The sequence below is a fragment of the Orcinus orca genome, chromosome 10, assembly GCF_937001465.1.
Source record: "Orcinus orca chromosome 10, mOrcOrc1.1, whole genome shotgun sequence".
NCBI classification, from domain to species: Eukaryota; Metazoa; Chordata; class Mammalia; order Artiodactyla; family Delphinidae; genus Orcinus; species Orcinus orca.
Window position 1 is genome coordinate 64,967,550 of NC_064568.1, and position 22,912 is coordinate 64,990,461.

A 22,912-nucleotide genomic window follows, 5' to 3' on the forward strand; every position below is an offset into this window, starting at 1 on the left:
CAGTGCTTTGTGACCTCCTGGAGGGGTGGGATAGGGAGGGTGGGAGGGAGGGAGACGCAAGAGGGACGAGATATGGGGATATATGTATATGTATAACTGATTCACTTCCTTATATAGCAGAAAGTAACACACCATTGTAAAGCAATTATACTCCAATAAAGATGTTAGAAAAAAAAGATTTCAGGATGGAGCCTTCCCCATCAAGGCAACCTGGTCAATTCCACTCCAGCATCTCTGCATATCTTTCAGCAGTACCGAGTAAAGGACACGCTGCTGAGAAGTGATGCATTTGGGGGACCTGAATGCAATTCTGTCTACTTCAGAGGCCAGGCTCTTAACCACAGGCCAAGAGAAACTCCACATGCATTTATCAGCTGCTTCAGTCAACACGTGGTATTATAGAGATGAAAGAAAGCATCCGGTACTTCTAATACTTTTACATATGTGACCAAGGATTAGACACTGAGATGCAAATTGAGAATGACTGGTCTTTAATCCTCCGACTTCTAATAATGATATCAGCAGATTACTATACAACAGACACTGGTGCAAGCGCTTTCCAAGAACTAACTTTTATGGATGAGAAAATGGAGGCACAGAGAGGGGACCTGAACAAGGTCTTCCACAACTGGGAAGGGGCAGAGCCAAGATTCACCAGGGAATCTGCGTTTTTAATCACCATCTTCTGCCATCTCTCACCCTTGAGTTTGTGAAGTCAACTTTGTGAATAGGTAATACATGAACCTACATGTATGTAAAATAAAGTATTCAGTAATAAGTTTCCTCCTACTTCTGTCTTTCATCTATCTGGTTTTCTACCACCTAGACCCTCTCACTAGAAATAACCCTTTTTGTTAGATATTTATGTGTTCACCCAGAGTTGCCTTTTATGCAGAGACAAACAGGTATGAATGTATAGACTTATCTCCTTTTTTTCACACAAAAGGTAGCATCCTATACAGAGCAGATATTTGTCTCCTTTCTTATCTGTACACCCCAGTATTTTTTTAACTGCATAGTATCTCTCTATCTATATAGACCTTAATTTTTTTAACCACTCCCCTAGTAACAGATATTTTACCCTTCAATTTTAATTTCTGGCAAATTAAATTTCTATGTGATACCATCAGGAGGACCTCATCCTCCTCCTACAGAAACCACTATCTTCTATCCTCCCTTCACTCCCGCCGTTTTTACCACCAAATGGGGCTTAAAAAAAGAAAAGAAAGACAAACACCTAACAAGCTCCTGCAGAAAGAGTGTGCACAGAAGGCTTTCTTTCCAGAACACTGATCTTAATGTTCTACACGGTCCCTGAGAGCAGGCACAAGAGTTATACTCTTCTGTAAGCCAGAATGTAGGCCAACTATATTTTTAGGATTCTATTTCAGGGACTGGATGAGGGGTTACTTTAAAAAAATTTACATCTGTTCTCCACTATATTTCAAAAATTCCTTTCTAAACCACTTGGATTTTTTTTTCCATTTCGGTGGCCAACATCATTAAGAAAGTAAAGAATAAATTAAGGTGCCCCGAGCAAACAAATGGCAGTACAGTATTAAACCATTAAAATATAAAATCTGTAAACATTTACGGCAATAACATTTGACTGGAACGGGGGAGAAACACACATTCATAGTGTTTCTGCTTTTTTAATACCAGATTAGTATTTAAGAAATCTCTAGTTACAAACTTCCTTATGGTGGCTTTGCTCTAGAAATTTTTCTAAAAATTGTTCATTTTGTTTTTGGAACAACAAATATTTTACAGAAATTTCTGGGCCTCAAAAAAAAAAAAACAAGACCATTAAATACAGTAACAGTTTTCAAAAAGATTGATTCCTCACAGGCAGCACGTACTAACAGGTCACCATTCCCAAGGGCAGCAGACACAAAATCACAACCACACACTTGACTTCAATCTGCCAGAGAACCCAGGGCTTATCTGCTTCTTCCACTTCTATTAGCATATGGTGACAATCAAATCTTTATTGATAATAACCATTTAGTGACTGACCACTGGGTTCTGGGCACCATGCCAGTCCATTGCTTATATTTCTTCTTCTTAAAGAATGCTCTTTTTCAAGGAGAAATTTTAATTAAACAGAGTAGAGATGTCTAGACATATTGAGGCTAACTTAACTTTTTTTTTTTTTTCTGATGCCACCGGTTTCTTTAATGGCAAAGGATATGGAATCTCATGGAGCCAGATACACAAAGTCAAGACACAGCAGCTCCCGATGGAGGCAGAGCCTCCCCAGATTCTCCAAATCCTCCACAAGTTCCCGATGGGGCTTCTATATCCTCCCTACCCCGCCCCCACCCCTCCACAACACCTGGACCTTTTGGAGGCTCTGGCTGTGCAGACCTCCTGATCAGCAGGTGCCAGTAACTGAGACAAAACGACTTCAGCACATTGCCTGTAAGCTTACCTCGGGGAGGAGTGCCTGTAAGAGTAAACCTAGGTCCATTTCCCAGGTATAGCCTCATCCCTCGGCAGCACCAGGCTCAAGTCTGCCTAACGTCCATTCTTTTTATTTTTTTCATTGAGATACATTTCACATACTATAATATCCACCTTTACAATGTGTACTATTCAGTGGTTTTCAGTATATTCATAAGGCTGTACAAACATCACCACTACCTAATTCCAGAAAATTTCCATCATCCAAAAAGAAACTTCAGACCCATCAGAAGCCATTCCTTATCCGCACCCCGTTCCCCTCACCCTGGCCCACCCCACCCCTGCCCCTGGCAACCACTAATTTAATTTCTGTCTCTACGGATTTACCTATACTGGACATTTCATATAAATGGAATCGTACAACATGTGGCCTTTTCTGTCTGACTTCCTTACTTAACATGTTTTCTAGGTTTATCCACATTGTAGCATGTGTCAGTACCTCACTACTTTTTTTTTTTTTTTTTTTTTCGGTATGCGGGCCTCTCACTGCTGTGGCCTCTCCTGCTGCGGAGCACAGGCTCCGGACATGCAGGCCCAGTGGCCACGGCTCACGGGCCCAGCCACTTGGCGGCATGTGGGATCTTCCCGGACCAGGGCACGAACCCATGTTCCCCGCATTGGCAGGCAGACTCTCAACCACTGCACCACCAGGGAAGCCCCCTCACTACTTTTTATGGCTGAATAATATTCCATTACATAGACATAAGAATATTTTGTTTATCAGTTCATCACTGATGAAAATTTGAGTTGTTTCTGCCTTTTGGCTATTATGAATGATGCTGCTATGAACATCTATGCACACATTTTTTATAGACATATGTTTTCTTTTTTTTAATATAAATTAATTTATTTATTTTTGGCTGCACTGGGTCTTTGTTGCTACACTCGGACTTTCTTTAGTTGCGTCGAGTGGGGTCTACTCTTTGTTGCGGTGCGTGGGCTTCTCAATGCAGTAGCTTCTCTTGTTGTGGAGCACGGGCTCTAGGCGTGCGGGTTTCAGTAGTTGTGGCACATGGGCTCAGTAGTTGTGGCACATGGGCTTAGTTGCTCTGCGGCATGTGGGATCTTCCCGGACCAGGGCTCGAACCCGTGTCCCCTGCGTTGGGGACATATGTTTTCCCCATATGAAAACATATGTTTCATATGTTTTCAATTATCTTGGGTAAACATAACAAGGAGTGGAACTGCTGGGTCATATAGTACCTATGTTGAACTTTTTGAGGAAGGACCTGCGCCCTCAAATGAGGGGCTGCATCTTTTTTATTGAAGTATAGTTGATTGACAATATTGTGTTAGTTTCAGGTGTACAGCAAAATGATTCAGTTATATATATATACACTTTTTTCAGATTCTTTTCTATTATAAGTTATTACAAGATATTGAATATAGTTCCCTGGGCTATACAGTAGGTCCTTGTTGTTTATCTATTTTATATATAGTAGTGTGTGTCTGTTAATCCCAATCCCCTAATTTATCCCTCACCACCTTTCCCCTTTGGTAACCATAAGTTTGTTTTCTATGCCTGCAAGAGTGTTTCTGTTTTCTAAATAAGTTCATTCGTATTATTTTTTAGATTCCACATATAAGTGATATCATATATTTGTCTTTCTCTGTCTAGCTTACTTCACTTAGTATGATAATCTCTAGGTCCATCCATGTTGCTATAAATGGCATTATTTCATTCTTTTTTACGGCTGAGTAATATCCCATTGTATATATATACCCCATCTTCTTTATCCAGTTATCTGTCAATGGACATTTAGGTTACTTCCATGTCTTGGCTATTGTATTAAATAGTGCTGCTATGAACACTGGGGTGCATGTATCTTTTCGAATTAAGAGTTTTCTCCAGATTCATACCCAGGAGTGGGACTGCTGGATCATACAGTAAAACTTTTTTTTGTTTTTTAAGGAGGCTCCATACTGTTTTCCATAGTGGCTCCACCAATTTACATCCCCTAAGCTGCATCATTTTAAATTCCCACCAATAATGTATGAGGGTTTCAATTTTTCCACCAACATTCATTCATCTTTTTGATGACAGTCATCTAATGGGTGTGAAGTGGTGTATCACTGTGGTTTTGATTTGCATCTATCTGATGACTAATGATGTTGAGCATCTTTACATGTGCTTATTGGCCATCTGTATATCTTCTTTGGAAAAATTATTCAAATTCTTTGCCTCTTTTTAATGGGGTTATTTGTCTTTTTAGTGTTGAGTGGTAAGAGTTCTTTATGTATTCTAGATATATGATTTGCAAATATTTTCTCCCACTTGTAAGTTGTCTTTTCACTTTGTTGATAGTATCCTTTGATGCAGGAAAGCCTTTGATTTTGATGAAATCCAATTTACCCATGTTTTCTTTTGTTGTTCAGACTTTTCATGTCATATCTAAGAAACCACTGACTAATTCAATGTCACAAAGATTTACCCCTATGTTTTCCTATCAAAGATTTAACTCTTACATTTAGGTCTCTGCTCTATTTAGAGTTAATTTTTGTATGTGGTGTGAGGTAGGGGTGTGATTTCATTCTTTTGCATGTTGATGGATATTTAGTTGTCCCAACAGCATGTGTTGAAAAGACTATTTGTCCTCAGGCTTCCCTGGTGGCGCAAGTGGTTGAGAGTCCACCTGTCGATGCAGGGGACACGGGTTCGTGCCCCGGCCCAGGAAGATCCCACATGCCGCGGAATGGCTGGGCCCATAAGCCATGGCCACTGAGCCTGCGCATCCGGAGCCTGTGCTCTGCGACGGGTGAGGCCACAACAGTGAGAGGCCCGCGTACCACACACACACACAAAAAAAACTATTTGTCCTCATTGAATTGTTTTGGCACTCTTGTCAAAATTGGTTAACCATAAATGCAAGGGTTTATTTCTGAATTTCCAATTCTATTCCATTGATCTGTATGTCTATTCTTATGCCAGTACCACATAGTCTTGATTGCTGTAGCTTTGCAGTTAAGTTTTGAAATCTGGAAGCATGACTCCTCCAACTTTGCTCTTCTTCTTTAAGACTGCTTTGGCTATCCTGAGTCTCTCATATTTCCATATGAATTTTAGGATCAACTCATCAATTCCTACAGAAAAGCCAGCTAGGATTTTGATGGGGATTGAGTTGATCTGTAGATTAATTTGGGGAGTACTGTTATCTTAACAATTTTAAGTCTTCTAATCCATAAACACAGGATGTCTTCCCATTTATTTAGGTCATTTTTAACTTCTTTGAACAATGTTTTGTAGTTTGCAGTGCACATGTCTTACATTTCTTCTGTTAAATTTATTCCTAAGTATTCTATTCATTTTGGTGCTTTATAAGTGGAATTGTTTTCTTAATTTCATCCTGGATTGTTCAGTGCTATTATATAGAAATACAACTGATTTTTGTACATTCATCTTGTATCCTATAACCTTGCTGAATTCATTTATCAGCTCTAATAGTTTCCTGTGGATTCCTTAGGATTCTCTATATACAATATCATGTCTGTCTGCAGGCTACCTCACTTTCGATAAGCAAAAAAATGCAGTTTGTGATTTACTTGAGTAGAAATTGATACAACTGGTCTCAAGAAAACTATTTTCACTATCAACAAGCTCTTTTGAGAGAAAAATTCATTCACACTTTGTACCAACGTTTGAAAACTCTTTAAAGCAAAATTATCCTTTCGGGCTTGACCGGTAGAATCTTCCGGGTGTGTTTAGCGATAGTAAAAAGTCATTGTCACTTGGCACTGTTTTCAAGGGCCTATCTGAAAAATCCGTTCTATTCAGACAGTTTTCTTAAAGCCCATCCCGGACGTGGAACTCTACTCTCAAAGGTCCTATGAAGGTCTCCCTCCTCCTCCACCGCTGCCCTTCTGTGCTAAGTGTCACCTTCGATGATAAAGTCCTTTACTTAACTTTACCCCAACTTTTTCTAAGAGGGATTTACAGAGCTCTTTAAAAAGTGCAAATATGTAAAAAGTTTCATGAATGAGAAAATGAGGGCCGGGCAAGGGAGGAGGAAACTAGTGTGCTCAGTGGGGCACCTGCAGCAAAGGAAATGCAGCTTTTTCCAGGGAGAAACCAAGTTCAAACCCCCGCTCTACCACCCACCAGCGACACACACACACACACACACACACACACACACACACACACACACACGGGCAGATTACTTACCCCCATTTTACAGACAAAGCTAATGAAACTAGGGATGGTTCATGCTAACCTGTGAGTAGGGTGCTGTAACAGGACAGGTGTGCCCATCAGAGCACCGCCCCGCCTCCCCCCCACCCACTGTGCATGCCACGCAGCACCTCTGCTCCCAGGTCTCCAGGTCCTTTCATCCCATGGAAACTAACACAGCTGCTCTCGCTGATCGTGGGAACCAGCTCTGAGCTTTCTGGCAACAAAAGCAGAAAGGGAAATGTGATAAATGTCAGAACTGTTATTAAAAGGAAGACGCTTACAGTTCTCCCGGTGAGGCATTTTTCCCTCTAAAAAATAAATATATTAAAAATCTCTCCCTAGTGGCTCCTTATATGGGGGAAATTAAGCAATATTAATGGATAATAATTATTCTTCAGTAGAAGATTTCAGGGCAATGGAAGCAGGTTCTTTTCATAGTTATTTCTTTATGTCAACCTTTTATAGAAACTATATAGCATTTAGCCCAAAAAGTGACAGTGGAGGAACAGGTTAACGAGGTCCCAACACAAAGCGTCTGGAACCTAACTGGATCATCTACGATGTCAGCTTGGAAACCAGCAGCATGCAGGAGGTAACACTGTGCACCTTGTCCCACGAACTTGTTCAGCGTGTCAGAGCCACGGCAGGGTCAGTAGAGACACAAAGAGGGTCTCAGACCCAGAGCCCCACGGCTACAGGAGACAAGGTGGCCTGGGTGCACACGCTAACAGACACACACACACACACACACACACACACACACACACAATCAAACACTGAACTAGCCTTCTGTGCACAGACAAAGCACTCAAGGGCTGATTGTGTGTGCGATGTGGGGGGAGGGGAGGGGCGGTCAGGGAATCTGAGTCTGGGATCTATTTCACCTCTTCCAATCACTGGAGGTTTCATGAAAGAGGCAGAATTTCAACCATTAGGTGGGGAAAAACCTCAGCCAGTTTGTAAAGAGAGGAGGCAGGTAAAGAATTTTGAAGTTCACTTTCATAAAAGGCTTTGAAGCTCTCTGCTTGGTTTGAGCAGAGCTCAGCGGGATCTATAACCCAGTGAAAACTCCCCAATGCATGCTGCTACAATAAACAAGCACCACCAAGCATCTGAAACAGGGGTCTCCAAACTTCGAGTGAAACACATATACAGCAGACTTTTTAAATGAAAATATTATATGGAACACTGATACAAAAAAAAAAAAAAACTTTAAAGCTAATAGCAGAGCTGTGGTGGTACAAACAGGGACCAGCAGAGACCACGAACCAGGGCACTGGTCCACACTCTCCACAACTCCCGGCAGAGACTTCCCGGGAACACCTAGGGGCCCAACAAGGCAGAGTTTGAGAACCACTGGTCTCTGGCTTAAGGGACTCCCAAACAGTCTGCTCTAGAGTGGTGGTCCCCACACGTTTAAGAGTAAACCTTCAGGGGCTTCCCTAGTGGCGCAGTGGTTGAGAGTCCACCTGCCGATGCAGGGGACACGGGTTCGTGCCCCGGTCCGGGAGCATCCCACATGCCGCGGAGCGGCTGGGCCCGTGAGCCATGGCCGCTGAGCCTGCGGGTCCGGAGCCTGTGCTCCGCAGCGGGAGAGGCCACAACAGTGAGAGGCCTGCGTATAGCAAAAAAAAAAAAGAAAAAAAAAAAAAAGAAAGAGTAAACCTTCCTAATCCTTCTATTTATTTAAAAAATATATATAGAAGCACTATGTGCCATTATATTGTACACATTATAAAATATATAAAACCAAAAAAATTTAAGTAGAAGATAAAACAAAAGAAAAAATATTTTTAAATATTTCACTAAAGATACAAAAATCTTTCTGGCTCTCATTAGTGAAAGCAATGAGACTGAAAATACTGTATTATGTAGTAAATCTTTTGTTTTACATTTGGGGACAAAACTGATTCTAAATGATTTGTTTTGATACTTGTTTAATGGCTGTAACAGGTGAAAAAGACACCTCACAAAGTTACACTGATCCAAGAACTGCGTCATCAGCTGCACTTATTAAATCACCCTAGGACCAATTTTTTCAAATTTCTTCTGATTATGGAAAGGTCTTTGCTGAAATTCAGCTGATAAATTCCCATCTTCCCCAACATCAAACACTTGCTCATAAAGACTAATCAGAAGGTGTATTTTTCTATTTTTAACAAAGGGGTTTTAAAACACCCATTGAAGGTGAGTTCGTTTCCCGCTCTTTGTTAGGTATCACCTTTCCTTTGAAGGACCAAGTAATGTACTCACGGGCCATCACAGAAAAGAGTCAGCAAATTTGAGACACTTTTATTCTAGTGAAAGAAAAATGTGTGCTTTTGCACGAAGTAGCCCGTATAACTCTCTGTGGTTCAAAAGATTTTCCTGATCATTTCTCATCTTGCCACAAGTATTATGAAGATTCTACTACCTGAGAGACTTGCTTTGTCAAGGTAACTGCACTGACGGTTACCTGGCACGTAGCCACGCCCTGTAGAACATGAACCACCTGGGTGATGCTGGCTGCTGCTCATCACCAACAGCTGATGCTGCAGACTCCCAAGCACCCAAACAGTGCACTCAGCAATTCCGCCGGCAGCGGGCTACCGTGCACTGAGGCAAACTCACGGGACCTCTGCACGCCTGTCGAGGACAGTGCATCTTTGCAAAGCGGTGACGAACACCGAGGACGTGGAAAAGGAAATGCCATGGTATTTTGAGAAGCTGGGCAGGTGCCCATCGGGTAACCCACCTCCCAGAGCACAGATTTGGGGATGTTTAAGAAGGAAATACAAACATTCAGTCTTTCAATGTATACTATTACTTTTTCGAACAGCTGCTAGGTTGTTAGGACAAAAATGCTTATCAAGTTGTTTGGACCTGACTACTTAAAAAATGGACTGTTAGGTGTCGCTAGGGGAATGAGGAGAAAGTCGCTGAGCCCCTCAGGGCCACGGGAGGCGGCTGTCCTACAGTGATGGGGGTGGAGTGGGGGAAAAGCAGGCCTGGGGCCAGGAGTGCCGGACTCCACCTCCAACTCTGCCATCAACGCCCGAATGCTCTTCAAACTGCCGTCAGCGAATCACACGGGATGGGACAGGCTGCCCTCAGCTCCGAGGCCCTGCAAGGCTGCCTGTCCTAAAGGCTGGGCTCTCTCCTCCAGGCGGGACACGCCCACCCAATCCTGGAGAAACCCACAGTTCTCCCAGTTAAGGCCACGTGCTGTGCCAGGTGCCGAAAGGAGACGCCGAGATCCCATCGTCAACTGAGGCTCAAAAGGCCAATGCTGAGGTAGCTGCCCCATCTGACCAAACCGGCAGGGTTAATTTATGCCCAAACCTCCACTTCAGAATCCACAGAGACAACAGTGAGTATCCGTCATGCAAGTGGCCATTCGATGTCATTTTCGTATTTTTTGTAAGACCCGATCTTTGTGCCTTGTTTACGATACCATACTGTCTCTGAGAAGTATTCTGGTTACTAAATATTTGGTTAAATGCTCCCGAGCAACCATGTGGGAATCTTCGGGAAACTGAAGAGTCCCTTCCAAGAGGAAAGTTGGTAAGTGTCAAATAACGATTTGTTTAAAGTACAGTATGCTTATGCAAACAGAAGATCTCCTGGACAGTCACCAACGCAGCCGTTTCAAGTGCCTTTTCAGCACCGTCCAGGGCACAAGAGGGGTCCAGTCTTCCCCAGGGAGGAGTCTGCTCTCCGCTTCTTTCTACTAAGTGAGAACGGACACATAAACCCTAAGTCCAACAGGAAGAAACCATGGAGTCTCTTGCTACGGTAACAAAACCAGGAATAGGAAACGTCCCGTTTCCCATTAATTTTCACCAGCTGACCTAATAAAAATCAGTTGATTCACTCCTCTAACCAATATTCTTACTTTCTGGGTGATTATTCACCACACGGTTCAAGTTCAAAGTGGCATTTTATTTTGGAAACAAGCGGTATATATGAGGCTGTAATAATAACACAAGCTGATTAAATCTAAACTTGAAACAAAACAAAAAACTGCCCTTATTACTGATCAAAAAAGCAGATACACAAGAAACGCTGAACGTTGACAAAAACATAGATATTAACAGAAAAGTGGCATAAAGACTATTGTAAATTATCCTGAAAGGATTGTTAAGTAACATTTTCCATAAAAACAATGCAGTAGGGAGTGAGAGGGAACTCTGGTTTAATAAGAACATATTTTCTCTCAAAGCATGAAACCTGTTTAAAAAGACATGAATGAGGGGATGGAAGGGGCAGCCATCAGGCCAGTGGGAGGCCGGGGAGAGTGGAGGAGGGTCTCAAGGGAATTAGATTCCAGAGACCCCAAGGGGCAGGAGGAGGGCAGCAGCAGTATTTCAGTGGCTATTATATTAATTAGAAATATATGAAACTTGACACAGCAAGAGTGCAGTGCATGAAATCCATGGCAAAACACTGTTAATTTCCTCCACAACGGGTACCATGAACTCAGGGACCCTCTTGTCTCTGTCCCTTCCTGAGAGCTAAGGCGCACAGTTCTTAATCAGCACATGTGCTGGCCCAGGGTCCAAGCATCAGCGTGAACCTCGGAGGAACAGAGACCTGCAGATGGAAACAGGGCAGCCAGCCGTCCTCCTCCTGCAAGGAGGGGACGCAGGGGGCTTCAGACGTCTGGCAAGAGAACCTTTGCAGAACAGACCCAGATACACTGCAGTTCCCCAAAAGGCGAGCTTCTGTTTTATCTTAGAACTTAGGCAGGACGGGTAAGGCCGAGAGAAATCCTTTATGACGGCAGGACACACCGGTCCACCAGTGTCAGCTGGCCACGGTGGGCTTTTAAGTGGTCAAGCATGAGCCACCAGACTGCTTTAAGCCAATGTCTGTCCTGAAGGGATGGAGAAGACGAGAAGACCTACTAAGATAATTCCATCAATCAGTTCATCTGTGGGAATGTGCAAAAGAACACTGATTCACCAGCATACAGTTTCTCCACAGGATTTTATTTCTTGACATGGCTGTCCTCCCCGACCTCCGAGCCAGCATCGTGGACACGTGCCCGTCCCATCCCACCCCTCTCCCCAGCCCACCCCCCCACACACACACACACACCACACCTGCTCTCCAGACACACCACCCTAACTCCCTGTTCCCAGGTCCACGGCACACAAACGCTGTCAGAGCTGCTGTTTAGGGCACATGCCCTATGTTTTCAATGAAATTACTACGAGTAGTCGTTTCTGACAGTATTTAATAACCACCTATATAACACATGCTACTTCGCTTCAATTAACTACTCTGGAATCCATCAGTTTAGAGAAAACTTCAAAACAAATTAGGTTTTTCACTAGTAACAAGTAGCAGCATCCTTTTTAACCATTAAAATTTAGGGGCAACTGGATGCAAAAACACAGAGGCTTCCTTGAGGGAGATATTGCATGATCTTTCTTGAGGGAGATACTGAAGACTGGCTAAATGGCTTTCTGAGTAGAAAAACAAGACCTGTAAAAGCGAAGGAAGTGGAGTTGATGATATAAACGCCCTTTCACCCTGTATACGCAAACTTCACATAAAAACTTACTTGCCAATATTTTCAGGCAGAGACTGCAGTGAGATGTCATTTACAGAAAGACATGTCAAATTCTGCAATTCGGGAAAGCTTTCTGGCAATCTAAAACAAAAAAAAAAATGTTATAGTTGAAAAAGAGAAGTGCATATATGGTGCATACTAACATAAATATAAAGACTTCTTCTGTATGCTGACTGAAATCACCTCCTAAAATTACTTTATGTATGGCATATTTGTCTTGTCTTTCTATTTATAAGGAAAAAAATAAGGACCTGGTCTACCTAGCAGTACCGGGGTATGATAAATACTTGCTGACAGGGTGATCCAGAAATAATTAGAGAGGAAAGATATTCAAGCTGTAAGAATAAAGGAGAAACAATGTTGTGAGCCTACCGAGTGTATGGCTATGAAAGAAAATGATACATAGTTCCTGAAGCTGAAAGTGCCTAAGAGTGAAAATACTTTATTGATTAACAGAAAATAGAAATTTTAGTCCACAATATTATAATAAAACACAAGAGAGTTGCTTGATTTTTTTTTCTTCCTATAGCTTACAATACCCAGAGCAAAGCTACGGATTACTTACAATTGATCAGCTGACAGCCAATTGCTACTTTCTTAATATTTTTCTTTTGATTTGATTTAATATGCCAATCATGTGAGATGATTATATGTTTCACAACGTTCTACACAAAGAGAAATTCTGTATACTTCCCTTAGGCTACTGAAGAGTGAGGATTCAAAATAAAAGTATTATTTAAATACCTGCAAAGAAAGTTTACTTTCAATATTTCTATGGTTACTACTATTTGGAGAGGAAAAAACACAAACTGAAAGTAAAAAACATCTCATTGCATCTAAAATGCTTATACATAAATCTGCTAACATGGAGAAAAGAACACATAACTCATTTTTTTGCAGGGGGTGGTGAGGACTTCTTGCCTTAGTGATAGTCTCTAGATTAGAATCTTTCATTTCTTTCCTCTTTCTAAGTTCTTTTTTTTTTTTTTGCGGTACGCGGGCCTCTTACTGTTGTGGCCTCTCCCGTTGCGGAGCACAGGCTCCGGACGCACAGGCTCAGCGGCCATGGCTCACGGCCCAGCCGCTCCGCAGCATCTGGGATCTTCCCGGACCGGGGCACGAACCCGTGTGCCCTGCATTGGCAGGCGGACTCCCAACCACTGCACCACCAGGGAAGCCCCTCTAGGTTCCTTTTTTAAAAAACAATTCCTGGGCTTCCCTGGTGGCGCAGTGGTTGGGAGTGGTTGGGTTCGTGCCCCGGTCTGGGAAGATCCCACATGCCGCGGAGCGGCTAGGCCCGTGAGCCATGGCCACTGGGCCTGCACGTCCGGAGCCTGTGCTCCGCAACGGGAGAGGCCACAACAGTGAGAAGCCCGTGTACCGCAAAAAAAAAAAAAAAAAAAAAAAAAAAAATTCCTATGCTGTTTGACATCTAATACAGGTAATTCCAAACTTCAAAACCAAATGCAGGCCCCGAAAGACAAGAGTATTAACTAGGATTTTCATAATCGATGAAATACATTCTCAGGAATGGTTTTTACAAAGTTGCAACCTCTTCCATAGTGTAATAGAGCTAAGATTTTTTTAATTTATATATCAAAAGATGCAACTTAACAGTTCTGAGTTTTTACCAGAAACTATATATAATTTTAAAACTAGCTAAAATGATCGTAAATATAAGGAAATTGTATCTTTAAATGGCTGATCTGCTTTTTTCACTGGCTCTTAACATTAAGAGCCAAACTAGTGATGTGACCCGATGAGGAAGGCCAGACTTAAGGTCGGGAGAGAGGAAAGCTAGTCTGAGCTGCTGCTCAGAGGCTGCATGACCTTGAAAGGTCATTTCACCTCTTGGAGCCTCAGTTTGTTCAGCCATAAAATCACTAGGCCACGCTGAATAATTTTTAAGGTCCCTTCAACTCACAGACATCGTCTTAATTCTTAAAAGAGCACACCTGCCAAATTAAAACGGCTTTCCTTTAAGAAACCTGCCAAAAACAAGTCCAGGGTGAAAACTGAGTAAGGCCTCATACGATGCAGTGTGTTCTGGTCAAGAGAGTTTTGAAATGATGATAAAGTCACATATCAGCAGACATTAGGGGAAAAACACTAAAGTAGTAGACAAGGGGATTAAGCAACTGAAGAGTTAACAAAAAAACTCCAGAACAGCATAATATTTCCCAGCTGCCCAAGCCTACGAGCTGCCTTGAGCACAAATAGCTCAGTTCAGTTCAACAAACACTGAGGGCTCACTCCATTCCAGAAAGTACAGTAGGGCTGCAGATAGAACCGTAAATGACAGAGGAATATATCTCGTTGGCGGGCCTTGGTCAAAGTGATCATTTACGTGTAGGTTTCGAGTGTTATGAGAAAAGTACGCACAGAGGGCTACAGGGCCCAGAGGAGGGGCCTCGGTGAGTCGTCAGGAAAGGCCTCCTGAAGAAATGTGATGCTCAGGCTGCATCTTAAAGGAGAGCGAAAGGGTTGGCACCGTCAAAACGAGGGGGAGTGAAATCAGAGACCTGGAGCCTTTATTACAGAGGCCACAACATCAGACAAGGCAATTGAGGGCCATGCAGGTGGAAAGGCCGGCCAAGGTCAGACAGAGGGCGGTGGGGAGGCTGCACAGCACACCAGGAGCTCCCACTTGATCTTACAGGGACGGGGAGCTACAGAAAGGTTTGAGAAAGAGGGACAACCGTACGGATGATGGTTAAGAAAGAGGACAAGACGTGACAACGGTGGTGAGTTAGAAAGCTATCAGGCTAGAGCCTACTAGAGTACTATTTTTCATAAAAATAAATATTACTAGTAACATAATAACTAAAATTCAAAAGACAAAAACCAGAATTGTTTTTAAGACATATTTATACTTCTTAAAAATAAGCAGATACGGGAAAAACAAAACGAAATAGGGCATTCCCCAGCACTCCATACCCAAGAAGATCTAAGCAATTTTGAGACAGATGAGATGAATCCCAAATTTTAACTCAATCTCAATTTTTCTAGACACTTCAAAAAAAAACAAAAAAAAAGGGAATGAAAAGGAAAGGAAGAGTACTTTCCTTTCTTCGAGGTTGCTTACAGAGTCTTGAGAAATTTTATAAATGGGCCCACCTGGCCCAGAGAGACATCTAGAATGGACTCTGGAGGTCTGGTCCCTGCATTGCTGTTTGGGCATCAACTCAGTTACCCTGGCAACACAGGCACCTGGAATCCACTGGTCAGTGGGCTCACGACTGAGCCAGGAGCCACAGGAGGGGCTCCTGACGTCCCCGTGTTCAAAAAGGGTACCCTTAGTACTATGGACAGAAAAGCAAGCAGAAAGGTTACCTAGTCAGTGGGTTTCCGCTGAAGTCAGCGATCTGTAGTGCTTTACAGAATGAGATGCTCTCTGGAATTTCAGGAATATCTGCAGAAGGAAAGAAAACGTCTATCACTGACCACGACTGTTAACAGTTTTCATCATCCTCAAGATGGACCACAGTCGCAAGGGAATATCTACAAAGTACTAACTCCGCTCAAACATGGCATGGATTCCTGAAGTACTTTTCTACATTTATTTTACATTTGCTTTCCTAATATAAGATATATTCTAAACAGAAGCACGTTCAAGAAAAACATAAAAAACAACCACCCCACCAAGTCCCATCACCTCATCAAAACTCACTGAGGGCATTCGGTTGGTAATTCCCTGTAGGCTTTATTTCCCCTATGTTTTCATATGGTTATATCAGTACAAAGTATTCTAAAGTATGCATTTTAAAATTATGGAATTTCTTCTGATTATAGGCATATTTGGAAAATACAGAAAACTCCAGTGAAGAATAAAAAACCACCAACATTCCCATCACCCAGAGACAATATTTTATTCTGATGTATGTTTTTAATTGTCAGACACACATACAGAGTGTGCGTATAAATAGATCATATTTCAAAATACTAGGTTCAAGCTTCACTTTATGTTATTTTACAAGCTTTTTCCCCTGTCATTATTTTTCCAAATAGTTTCCCATTCTTAGTGGCACAAAAGCCCACTGCACACATTTTCATATTTCATGTAACCAATCCCCAGTTGTTGGACATTTAGGTTGTTTCCAAGTTCCTAACGTTATAATTATATTTATGTCCATTTCTGGTTATTTCCTTAGGCTAAGCTCCCAGAGTGTAATCAGTGTCAGAGGCACTAACACCTCTGCAGCACTTGACAAATACTGCTAAATTGCCTTCGAGGGGGCAAGGTACACCTTTATACTTCCACCACCCGATTCAACATCTTTCCCTTCTTCCTTTCTTTCTCTTACATTTGAAAAACTGCCCATGTTATTGGTAAAATAGTCTGGCAACATTTTCTTTTATATTCCTTTGATTACTAATGAGGCTGAATATTTTTCCCCACGTTTACCTGCCACTAAACATTGCGATTCTTGAAATGACCAAAAATGCTATTTTAAATTCCTCTTTCTCTTGGTTTAAACCCTGAGGTTACAGCTTTCAGGGCTGGAAAAGGTTAGTTCATAGCATTTAATTTCAAGAATACATTTATTTTGGACGTACTAATGTTAAGAAGGGCTAAAATAGAAAAGGCTCTCTTGATCCCATGCCATTTCTTCCACCAGCTCGACAAAGGCAAGCAGAGCCAAAACATACCAAATATTTCTAAATTGGGGGTGAAAAGGAGACGGGAGAAATAAAGGGAAAAATGGATGCCCTGCTCCAACACCACAAAGTAATCAGAAGCTACATAAAAGCTCCAAGTACAAATTTAAAAGCTGCAAATATTTAAATTTGTGGTAACATTTGCCTCACACAATTCTCTGCCTTGCATGGTCGTATAAGGTAATGAAGAATACATACTATTAATGATCCTAGTTTCATAAATATGATAGCAGTATATACATATATATATATACACATACACACACACATACATACATATGTACACATACATGTGTGCATGTGTGTATACATACATGTTGCATGCGTGTGTACACATACATACACACTATATGTGTGTGTGTGTGTATATATATATGGCTTATCCACATTAAGAATGAACTAGTGAATATAACAAAAAGGAGGTGGACTCACAGCTATAGAGAACAAGCTAGTGGTCACCAGTTGGGTGGGGGGCAGTATAGAGGGAGGGAAGCAGGAGGTACAAACTATTAGGTATAAAATAAGCTACAAGGATATATTGTACAACCCAGGGAATATAGCCAATATTTTATAATAGCTATAAATGGAGCATAAGCTTTAAAAATTGTGAATAACTATATTGTACACCTATAACTTAATACAATATTGTACATCAACTAGACTTCAATTTTAAAAAAAAGGAAAAGACCGAAAAAACAAAAGAAGGAACAAACAAAGGTACATCCATCCATCATTACAGGACCAGCACGGCTATCCAGGGTGTGAGGCCTGCCCAGGTAAAAGGTGCTGGTCAGCCCTGCACTCCTGACTGTCCCTCCTCGGCCACCATTTCAGGTCCTAGTGAGCAGTTTTTATAAGGCTGAAAAAAGAGGTGCAAGGGCTGCACCCGTCACCTCACAAGTGCTAGGGAAGATCAAGCTGGCACCCACACACACACTGTACAGCAGCTTTCTGCTTGATCTGAGGAAAAGATCAAGGAAACAGAGAAAGAGGAAAGGCACATCAATTTGGTAGAAGTCTTTAATATTTCTCAGACCATCAGAAACATCCCTGAAGCTCAGGAAGATGGGCCTACCAAGGAACACATGAACTCTGGTCGGGGCTGGTCTGGAGTCAGGGTATCTGAGGGTAACAACAGCAACTTCCAGAGAACACAGCTGGACCCAGTCCAGACAGAGCTGCCTTGTAGGAAGACATTCCATCCCTAGGCAAACCAGTTTGTACACAAGATCGGCAAACAGAACATAGGTCTCAACTCCAAAGACCATTTCTTTCTACCATACGCATGTTGCTAATTTAACTGAAAAGAAGGTATTTGCCTGTAAAAATAAGAGCTTTAGACAAGGAAGGCAACAGTGTGGCTAGAAGAGTCCTGCTTACTGGTTTGCTTTAAATTACTAAAATTATCAGAGCAGAAAACTAAGGAAGGGAACGTCTGTTCCTTCTTAAATACTTAGCTAAAATATCACACCCTCAGGGACACCTCCTTTGGGCCCCAAGATTCGGTTGGATCCCCGTGCTCTCAGGTTCCTGAAATCTGTTACAGTTTTAGTTAAATAATTGTTTGGTGATGGTCAATCTCCCTTATTGAACTCTAGGCTCACTGGGAAGAAAGACCATGTGGGCCTTGTCTGTTGCTGTTTCCCCAAAGCTGACATAGTACAGTCGGCCTACAGGTTCCACATCTGGGAATTCAACCAACTGTGGATCAAAATATTAAAAAAATATTCCAGAAAGGTCCAAAAAAAGCAAAACTTCAATTTGCCTCATTGGGCAACTATTTATACAGTATTTAAATTGTATTTACAACTGTTTGCATTGTAATAGGTATTATAAGTAATCCAGAGGTGATTTAAAGGATATGGGAAGATATGCAAAGTTATATGCAAATACTATGCCATTTTACATAAGGGATTTGAGCATCCTCGGATTTTGGTATTTTGTCCTCCACGGGGGCCGAGGGGTGACTGTACTAAGCTTAAACAGCCCACAGGTACTGAATGAATAAATGAGAAACTCACATTGCTAAATCTCTGCAAAGACAGTTGCTCTCTAATCTGAGTCATGAAATATCCCCTGTAGGGTGGGTATTATCTCTGTTTTACTAGTAAGAAAACTGCTTGGTCCCAGATCTCTTACAAGAGATAGTATAAAGGCTGCAGGTTATTCCCAGCTGCAATCCCCTTTAACTGTCTTCCAAGTGTTTTGCTCTGGACAAATGTGAGGTTTAAGACTAAACATATGAAAAACTATAGACAAAAACCACTTCTCAATGAGGCCAAGGCTGACCACCAACCTTTTCTGCATTTATGAGGTCTGCACCCTCGGATAAACTATTTAACCTACCTGTGCCTAATTTCCTTATCTGTAAAATGGGTCATCAACAGATATTTTCAAATAATACCAGTATATCATACCTTAAGTGCTGCAGAAGTTCAGAGAAGGGAGAAAATGAAACAAAGAAGGACACTTACACTTTGAACCAAATAAGAGTAGAGGAGCAGCATAGGCAGGAATGTGACACTGGATGCAAAGTGGGGAGAGGGTAGGCCCTGGGCACAGTTTGCCTGAACTTCAGGATATCAGTTTGCGGGTGTCTGGAGAGGAGGCCGGAGAAATCTCTTGACAGAAGACTACCAATGCCAGGCTGAGCTGTTTACAATTAATTTGCCAGACAAGGAGTTTCCTCTTCTCTAAAAGAGGGATAATCACAGCTCCAGCTTAGGGTTGCAAAAGAATGAAGGAGAGTCACACAAATAAAAGCACATGGTACACTCTACTGGACCTCTTTTTTATACTGGGTGGGGGATCAGTAGAGAGGACCACTATTTTCCATTCAAAGCCAAATAATTTTTTTATTGAAATATAACTGACTTACAACGTTGTATTAATTACTGCTGTACAGCAAAGTGATTCAGCTATACATATATATATTCTTTTCCATTATGGTTTATCACAGGATATTGAATATAGTTCCCTGTGCTATACAGTAGGACCTGGTTGTTTATCCATCCTACGTATAATAGCTTACATCTGCTAACCCCAGCCTCCCACTCCATCCCTCCCCCACCCCCATCCCCCTTGGCAACCACCAGTCTGTTCTCTATGTCTCTGATTCTGTTTCTGTTTCACAGATAGGTTCATTTGTGTCGTATTTTAGATTCCACGTATAAGTGATATCATCTGGTATTTGTCTTTCTCTGTCTGACTTACTGCACTCTAGTATGATCATCTCTGGGTCCATCCATGTTGCTACAAATGAAGGCCGAATAATTTGAAGAAGAGTGGCGTTATTAATAGAGATGAGAGGCCTGAGAGGGCTTTTGCTTCTATCCGAGAAGGAATAAAACCCTGAATGAACATCTATTTACATACAAATACTAGAAATAACTCATGAGGTTTTTCCTCTCATTAAAGAAGGTGCCCCCAAACTTATAGCTGCCAACATTCAGCTCAGTTCAAGCTTCTATATAAGGTGAAACAAACAAAAAAATCTCTACTCATATTTTTCATGTATTTAAACTGGCTTTGTCTTATATACGTCCAAGAACAAAAGCATAAAATTTGATATTTACGAAATGTCTGAAAATGATTGTAAAATTAAGTAATCTCTTCCCTACCATTTTCTTAAAATAACCTTCAATTCAGACCCATTCTAAACTACCATCATTTCTGAATCAGAATTGCTTTGAGTTAGTGAGATGTGGTTGCACTTCAAAAATAAAAATACTGAATCTGTTGTTTACCAATATAACCATCACTACCACCTGTATACAGGCGACTGATAATCAGTTCTAAACTCTGCAGTGCCAAAAATCGTCACCACCACCAAGCAGACAACCGTCCTGGCACCATGAGCCCAAGGGCTTCTGAGAGAGAATACACTTTTCACCGCAGATACTGTCATTTAGAAAGTGATTTAGAAGGACAGTGCTTGCCCTTCCTGGCACTCCTCCTATTTTCTCAGCATCCATTTTTAACATATCAGGCTGGGGTTCCACCTTCCCCAGCCCCCTAACCCTCAGAAGTAATACAGAGCCTTAGCCTGCTATCCTCTATAAGGAGTCCGATGCCCAGAAGCCTCAAGGTGGACCACGCCCTTTCCTGAAAAGCTGTCACCATCTCAGGGTCCCCCCTTGGGATAGGCACAGGCTGGACTGTGTGACCTTCCTTCTAACTCCTTCTAAGGAGTTTAGAACCTTCCAGGGCATTTCCTGTCACAGAGAACGGTGCACGAACGGCCTGTCCAGTCTATGATCGCAGCCCCTGTGCTCAACGGAATAAGTTCTTTCTGAATAACTGAATTATTCACTGGCATTTCTTCTGGTTCTATATAAACAGCATCTCTTCTCCTGGGTTCAAGACCTGTCTGAGGTCCGCAGTTACAGTACGAGGCTCTCTCCACCAAGAGATCATGAAATGCGAAGCAGAACGAAAGTCTGCAGGCCCGCAGCAGGCGTGCAACACTACTGAATTACCTACCAACTGCGCTGGGCCTGGGATCCAGAGACAGACTCCAGGCCCTGCGCACGGGGATGCCTTCACTGCCGGGCGCCCCTGCTCCTCGCAAAGGGCTGCTGGCCTTCTCTGCCTTGTCCACCACCCCAGGCTACTGAGAGGTACGATGAGATGATGTACAGGGTAACGTGGTAAAGTACACAAATGTAAAGGGCTAGGTGGGGGGAGGTGTTCTCCCCCGAGGGGCACAGGCTGGCTTTGTCACTTTTTCTATCAACATGTGGGATCTGGGGCACATGGTCCCCCCCTCCTCTCACCCCGACACACTCAGACCAGAGGGGAAACTGTCCTCAAGACCTCTGTCAGCACAGAGGGAACTGAGTCTCTACTTGAGCATTTTGTTATCAGTATCCCATCTCAGAGAAATGTGCAGCTGCACGAACCGTCAGGCATTGAGGGCAGTACCTCAACGCATCACTGATACTAAACCACATCAGAAACAAACAAAAAATAAGACAGCACAAGCAAACGGCGCCATGGCAACGACAGCCACCCCTGAACTGCCCTCAGAGATCCAGGGGCAGAGGTGACCCAACAGCCACCTGGCCGTCCCAGAGGCACCCGGGTACCAGACTCTAACCTCCCCTGGCCTCTGCGGTGACATTCCACAAGCCACCTCGAGACTTGTCCTGGGAATAAATGTGCACCAGGGCCCACCAGCCAGTGCTGGTCGCCATGGAGGCATGCGCACACACACCTCCCTTCAACCACATATACACCTATACTTTTTAGCACAGTACTTCTACTTTAGAGGAAGATTTGAAATTGCTCCCCACTGCCTGGAGCTCTGAGAAGCCCCCTTTACAATCGGTCACCTGACAGTTGTTGTCACCGCCACCTTGGACACAAGTAGCAGGTCTCAGGCACTGAGAGAACAGCAGGGGACAGACTCAAGGTCAGGAAGTGACAGGTACAGGTCTGAAAGAGGAACTCCTCCGAACCCTGTTACACCACTTGACCGTGTGGCCCCAGATAAGAAGAGATGCCTTTCTGAGGGTCTTCATGCATCATCTAATCCCAAAAACAAAGAGTGGGATGGATGGTGGTGGTCCCGCAAGCAGATGCAGAAGCAGGCCTGGAAACATTAACTAAACAGCCCAAGGTCACTGTGCTCACGTGTGGAGGAGCAGAGCTTTGAAATTCGGGTCCATCTGCTTCACAGCGAGGAAGAGGACAGTCAGATTCCATCGGTTCCAAACGTGCTGGAGAAAGAGATGCTGGAGGAAATGCACCTGGGGAGACAGACGAGGTGGGAATACAGGCCCGCGGTTCCGAGAGAGGCCTGGGCAGTCATCTCACCCAGAGACGGGGTGGGTGAACTCTGTTGTGAGAGCCCCCAACAGGCAGCTGGGGGCAGAGCCAAGAGGTCGAGGGAGCAAAGGGGTCCCCGAGGGGGTGGGTCTATGGTGCGGCCAGCAGGTAGGGGACACGGGCTGGGCCGTAGGGATCTGCTGCCACCGTCCAGAGGCGCCAACAGAGAGAGTGGTTTGAGGGGAATCAAACCGCAAAGGTGGAGAAGCCAGGTCGCCTGCCGGTTCCTGTGG

The 22,912-nt window shown here is 43.0% G+C and overlaps 1 protein-coding gene across 9 annotated transcripts in view; it reads right to left on the reverse strand.

The window, feature by feature from the left end:
• Positions 1–22,912, reverse strand: part of LRRC1 (leucine rich repeat containing 1) — a 172,036-nt gene that overhangs the window by 83,376 nt on the left and 65,748 nt on the right. For 8 of the 9 annotated variants that reach the window (XR_007479816.1, XM_049716243.1, XM_049716242.1 and 5 more), the window contains 2 exons: positions 15,525–15,603; positions 12,183–12,272 (listed from right to left, as the gene is read on the reverse strand). Coding sequence is in view for 8 of the 9 variants with exons in the window: in XM_049716243.1 (XP_049572200.1) it covers positions 12,183–12,272; positions 15,525–15,603 (169 nt within the window). In the remaining variant the exon portion in view is untranslated. Of the gene's footprint in view, positions 1–12,182; positions 12,273–15,524; positions 15,604–20,063; positions 20,110–22,912 lie in introns of those variants that run through there. The other variant, XM_033424291.2, reaches the window with a different exon arrangement.